This window comes from Symsagittifera roscoffensis, chromosome 8, assembly GCF_963678635.1.
Source record: "Symsagittifera roscoffensis chromosome 8, txSymRosc1.1, whole genome shotgun sequence".
NCBI classification, from domain to species: Eukaryota; Metazoa; Xenacoelomorpha; order Acoela; family Convolutidae; genus Symsagittifera; species Symsagittifera roscoffensis.
The window spans coordinates 4082919-4089155 of record NC_087069.1 but is presented as its reverse complement, the minus strand read 5'-3'; the positions used below and the strand labels follow the sequence as shown (position 1 = coordinate 4089155).

General features: G+C 37.1%; 1 protein-coding gene across 2 annotated transcripts; it reads right to left on the bottom strand.

The window, feature by feature from the left end:
- Positions 1-402: 402 nt before the first annotated feature.
- LOC134853035 (trichohyalin-like) lies at positions 403-5253 on the bottom strand. 2 transcript variants are annotated; one of them, XR_010164309.1, is made up of 3 exons: positions 4622-5253; positions 3424-4172; positions 403-514 (listed from the first exon to the last, which is right to left on the bottom strand). XR_010164309.1 is itself a non-coding variant. In XM_063868962.1 (2 exons), the coding sequence occupies exons 1-2, from the start codon at positions 5235-5237 to the stop codon at positions 3679-3681; spliced, it is 1110 nt and encodes a 369-aa protein (XP_063725032.1). In that variant the 5' UTR covers positions 5238-5253; the 3' UTR covers positions 3397-3678. The 2 variants fall into 2 exon arrangements, 1 of the variants encoding a protein (XP_063725032.1); XM_063868962.1 differs by lacking the exon at positions 403-514 and having other exon boundaries at positions 3397-4172.
- Positions 5254-6237: the final 984 nt, after the last annotated feature.

Sequence of the window (6237 nt, the reverse complement as noted above, 5' to 3'; positions counted from 1 at the left end):
AGTGAAATCGGCATAAAGAATACATTCTCTGTGATGTGGTAAGTTGGGAAAATCACTGATATAAATAAGAAAAAACTCTTAATTAAGAAAAAAAATTGAATTTGTTGGAAACCACCGCGTCGCAAGTTAATCTTGCGAGGGCGAGTGTTTGGTCGATTGTATTCTTTGAAGGAACTTTGACAGGAATTCGAATAAATTTGTCATTCTGGCTGAAAATTGTAGACGAAAAATTTCAATTGTTAGTATAGTTCGTGCAGATATTTCAGACGTTTTTTTCTCTTCTGTTTATTCAACAGTTTCAACTGGAGTTTTCACCGGCGCTGCAAAAACCTCCAATACTAAATTATAGTTAGAAATTAGGATCGGTTTTTAGCAATAGAATATATAGCTGAAATAAGTAGGCTCTTCTCCAGAGTACTGTTCGGGAAATTTGCACACTGACATTGCAGACATCATCCTCGCCAATCATCAATGTTGGAGTGGTCATATCAGTGACAGGAAAAAACTTTCAGTACTGAAGCAGTAATTTATGATTTATCTCAGAGCAGGGCTGATTTTTTTCTGTAACAGTGCTGAAGAAAATGATTTTATAATTTATCTCTGTCTGATTGCAACCCGAGATTATGTTTTCAGTTAGAACCAAAATTGCTCTCAGGGCTTGAAGGAAAAGAAGTAATTGCGTTAAAATAAGTCAGTTTGAAGTTTGACAAGTTTACTTGGTTTGAATTAATAAAGATTATATTCCCGTGTTGACCAAAAATGCTAATCATACACTTTTCATTCAATTGCATAAGTACAGAAAACTTTTAGAAAGGCCTTTGATAAGTATTTCTTAATATATGGAAATTGTATGACTAGCAGTTTTCCATAAACTAAAAATATTAATTTTTAACATTTTAATTTCTCATAATTTTTTGGCTGTGTTCGTAACCGAACACAAATGACATAAACCTTGGTTACTCAATCGTAGTAACCAAAGGTTTGGCCGTCTCGAAATAATAATGCATTAGAAACAGCCTGAAATGTTTTAATTCTGTCTCACATAAATAATATAAAGGAAAAGAACGAACTTTTAAATATTGGCAAAAATTTTCAAAGATGATTGTTTCTAAAATTTGAATTTTTAAATTACCAGACATTGATCAAGGCATACAAAAACATGTCATACAAAAGAAAGAGGAGTTTCAAGCGTTTTCGAAAAAAGTTATGAAGAGTAAAAGAAAAAAATCCATCATTAGTATATCCAGGACTACGTTATACACACAAATACATGCATGCAAATTTTTTCTTCTTCAAAAAATGTTTGTTCGAGTACGAAAATCAACTTGCGGTTGACAAAAAACACAAAAAAAATACTGAAAAAACTTTGTTGTTGCCATCAAAAAAGTACTAGTCATACAATTTCCATATATGACTAGGAGAGAAGAACAGTATTTGGAAATTGTATGATTAGCAATTTTTGACAAAAATTTTTCTTTTTCTTAGTACGATACACCGAATTTTTCATTAGCAAAAAGTTGAAATTTGTATGACTGCATTGTTTTCATAGCCTTAGTTTACGGAATTGTATGATTAGCATTTTTGACCTATGGAGGTCAACCCGGGTTTACAAAGCTCCAAAGCAATTGCATATGAACAGAAAAAATGAACATTAAAAATGGTGATAATACTATTATTAAAATAATGATGGCTAATGCTGGAGAAAATCAATTATCTCACTGCAATAATGAAATCATATGTCATTTCAGTTTGATCAATTTGAAGTAATTTGGACAAGAGAGGAAATAGAAATGAATTTGATTCATCGGCTGTGAAGTTGGCATAATTGGTGAACAAGGCAAGGCGGTGTGTGGGAAAACAGGGAAACAACAGATCAAAAGTGTTGTTGTTCCGACTTTCGATACGAAAGTAACTGAATATTTGTGCTCGGGGTGGTTTTTTTTTTCTTCAGACATTTTTTGACTTTTTAACTAGCCATTTTTGACGGAATTTTTTATATCATTCGAAAGCTATTGCTGTCCTGAGCTTAAATTTGAAAAGATATTTCACCTGTGATCATTTTTCGTAAAGTTATGGGGGTTTACAGATTGCCATTTTGGCCAATTTGGGACAATTAACGCGCGATATATTTAACGCTATTAACGTGTTAGCGGAGATTTAATCGGTCTTAGAAATCGTTCTAAATTGGTTGAAAGAAGCTTATTTGCCATAATTGATTTGTTAATAGGCGCAAAATCTATCACTATGTACTTAATATGACGTGTGGGGGGATGTTTTTACATAAAATCTCAAATTTTTTCAAAACAAATTTTTAAATTTTTTTTATTACTTTGAAATTTTTCATCCTATTAATGCTCCATAGACCTTAAAAGGCAGTCGGAATTTTCAGGGCTTCGCCCTGACACGAGCAGTCTTGTTGTTCTGATTTTCGATACGAAAGTAACGGAATATTTGTGCTCGGGGTGGGTCTTTTTTTTCTTCAGACAAATTTCGACTTTTTAACTAGCCATTTTTGACGGAATTTTTTTATATCATTCGAAAGCTATTGTTATCCTGAGCTCAAATTTGAAAAGATATTTCACCTGTGATCGTTTTTCGTAAAGTTATGGGGGTTTACAGATTGCCATTTTGGCCAATTTGGGACAATTAACGCGCGATATATTTAACGCTATTAACGTGTTAGCGGAGATTTAATCGGTCTTAGAAATCGTTCTAAATTGGTTGAAAGAAGCTTATTTGCCATAATTGATTTGTTAATAGGCGCAAAATCTATCACTATGTACTTAATATGACGTGTGGGGGGATGTTTTTACATAAAATCTCAAATTTTTTCAAAACAAATTTTTAAATTTTTTTTATTACTTTGAAATTTTTCATCCTATTAATGCTCCATAGACCTTAAAAGGCAGTCGGAATTTTCAGGGCTTCGCCCTGACACGAGCAGTCTTGTTGTTCTGATTTTCGATACGAAAGTAACGGAATATTTGTGCTCGGGGTGGGTCTTTTTTTTCTTCAGACAAATTTCGACTTTTTAACTAGCCATTTTTGACGGAATTTTTTTATATCATTCGAAAGCTATTGTTATCCTGAGCTCAAATTTGAAAAGATATTTCACCTGTGATCGTTTTTCGTAAAGTTATGGGGGTTTAAAGATTGCCATTTTGGCCAATTTGGGACAATTAACGCGCGATATATTTCGCGCTATTAACGCGTAAGCGGAGAAGTAATCCGTCTTAAAATCGTTCCAAATTGGTTAAAAGAAGCTTATTTGCCATAATTGATTCGTTACAAGGAGCTAAATCTATCTTTTTGTACTTTAAATGGCGTGTGGGGGGATGATTTTCATAAAAAATTTCAAATTAAAAAAAAATTTAAAAATTTTATTACACTTAATTTTTTAATGTTATTACTGCTCCATAAAACCTTAAAAGGCAGTCGGAACATTCAGGGCTTCGCCCTGATACGAGCAGTCTTGTTATATATTGTGTAAGAGTTCATGTGATGGCGATATGGAAATGAGAGATAAGGATGATGTGTTGAGAATATAGCATAGCACATGAGTGGAGAGAGAGAGAGAGAGAGATGGGTGGAAGGATTGAAGAAGGATGGTAGAGCGGATGAGTGTGTATTAGAGTATCCAATGGAGTGAGGTTGAAGTAGTCCACTGTTGCTACATGTTTAGTCTCCTAGGTAGATGTCAATACCGTAGGTGGAGCCATGTGTATGAACATAGCGACTCGGAATAGAATAATCATACCCACATCCACCTCCTGTCCCCACTCTAACATACATCCACTTGAGTCCACTTCTGCCCAGACGGGTGATGACCTCATCCCTCATCTTCTGTGGTGTCATACCCCTTCTACTCTCCATATCAGACAACACACTCTTCATCACACTCTCTGCCTTCTCCCTCTCCTCATCAGTTGCTGCTATGTGACTGTTGTAGTCTGAGTGTGGGACAGTGTAGATGTGCATGTTGTAGGGGTACTCTGTCTTGTTCTTCCACTCTGCTGTCTCACCCACTCCATCATTACACTTGAAACTACTGTCACTGTCTTTAGCATTGGCATAGATGAACCAACTGCTCTCAGGGTATGCATTCATAAAGGCAGTTGTGATCTCCCCTTCTGATCCTCTCAACCTTGTGTCCGCAGTCTTCTTCCACTGAGCTGAAACAACACGCCACCTTTCTACATAAACTTCCAAGCCACGTTCATTTCTTATACTCATTTTGAAAATCTACATTCTTTTTTTTTAAATAATTTCGGCATCTTAATGGATTAGCTTGTATATATTTTTATTCTTTTAGATATTTCTCTCAATTAATTAGTCTGTTTGTTTTTTCTTGATTTAAAAATTGTTCTCTTTCAAGCGCTTCTTTTTTGTTCAAACAATGTTTCATCCTATAACCTCATTCTCATGACAATAATTGAAAAAAAAAAATTGAAAACTGGAATTGATATTATCACAAATAATATTATCAACATCGATCTGTGTCGATGACAGAGGCGACTTGATGGCTTTCATACCACATTTAGATGAGCTGAAGTTGTCTGTAATCTAATTGAAAAGACGAACTGCATGACGATTGAATTAAACTAATGACACATCTGTTTACCTTGGTTGGCCAGTTCCTCTTTCTGTCTCTGCTCTGCCAGTGCTTTGGCAGCTGCCACACTCTGCTGTTGTCTCAACTTCTCCTCCGCCTCGGCCACTCTCGCCCCCAACTTCTTTCTCTCCTCCGCCTTCTGTCTCTCAAACTTCTCCTCCACTTCCCGCACCTGCTTCTTAATCTGCTCCTGCTTTGCATTCAGCTCCGCCTCTTGCTCCGCCCTCTCTCGTCTGAACTGCTCTTCCATCTTTTGCTGCTGCAACTTCAGCTGCTCAATTTGATCCGCCAACTTGGAGTTGCTTTGTTCAGTTACCAACTTCGCCTCCAGCTCCTCTTGCTGTTTCTGATTTCTCTCCAGTTTGTCTTCAAGCGCCTGTTTGTACTTCTCGCTTTGATCATCGAACTGTTTTTGCAACCTGTCATGTTCTGCCTGTTTCTTCATCAGCTGATTGGTCATGTCTTGTTTCAGCTTCTCAACTTTCGCCTCTAACATTTCCCGAACCTTCTCTCTTTCCTCGGCCAGTTTCGCCAACTCCGCCACGTGTTTCTTCTCCATTCTCTCACGATCTTCTTCAGTTTTTCGCTTCAAAGTTTCCATCTGCTGCGAGAATTGTCTTTGCATCTCTCTCAACTCCTGTTGTCTGAAACAGTTTCCCTCGTGGATAATGAAAGTGCAAAAAGAGGCAGAGAATCTTATTTGTATCCTGTAAAATAAAAGGTAGAAAATCGAGACTACTTGTTTATATTTCAGTCAAAGCTCATTAAAACGGATTGTTTGTGCTTGGGTCAGTTTTTATCCAGACAAAATTTGTCCTTTACGAAGCTTTTGACCAAGTCTTCTTACACATTTTGGTAGAAGTTGATTTCCAGGGCATCACACTTCATCAATTTTTGCTAAGTTATGACGAGCTGTGTGCGCTTTATCTCCGTAAATCAAAAATATGAAGTCGAATGTTTGAATTTAATGAGAGAATTTATCGGCAAAAACTTCTCGTCCTTTCGGTCGGGTATAACATCATATTTTCAATAACATTCGTCATCAATTCACAGCTTCAATAACAAATTGGCGCAAGCTAGCCACAAGAACCGGTCGGTAATGAGACAAATTGCTCTTTTTTAGCGGTCAGCCTTAAACAAGGCTAAACCGAATTAGAATAAAAAAATAGTTAAAATACGATATAACCCTCTTTTTTAGTATATTAAAACATCAGCAGGTGGGGGGCTCGAACCTACGTCAACTGTTATGTCACACATATAATTCGCGTTACGTTAGCTTAGGCCGTTCGGCCATTAAAGCTTATGGTTGTTAATTTTTGGTTTAATTTTATGCATTTATACTCTCGCACACTTGCGCTGCAACATCCTCCACCCCTAAACAAGGAAGAACGGGAGCGAGCTTTACGGTCGGGCGGGTCAGTTCGCTCGTAACGGTCTTTATGTCGGCGGATCTCGCGCATCCGTCCTTGCCATAGTGCAGTCTTAGGATAAGTGCGAGCGGATAATTTCCACGTGGAGTGTCAGGCTCTAGGACACAAACCAAGTCGCCCGCTTTCAACTTAACGTCTGACTGGTTGTGCCACTGTGCCCTCCTATTGTGGGAAGGAACGTATTCCCGCATCCAC

Excerpts from the sequence above, each read along its gene's own strand:
- LOC134853035 (XM_063868962.1), bottom strand. The coding sequence starts at position 5,237 with ATGCAAAGACAATTCTCGCAGCAGATGGAAACTTTGAAGCGAAAAACT. Across the intron at positions 4,173-4,621 it reads AGAGGAACTGGCCAACCAAG|CTCAGTGGAAGAAGACTGCG; the intron begins GTAAACAGATGT and ends GTGTTGTTTCAG.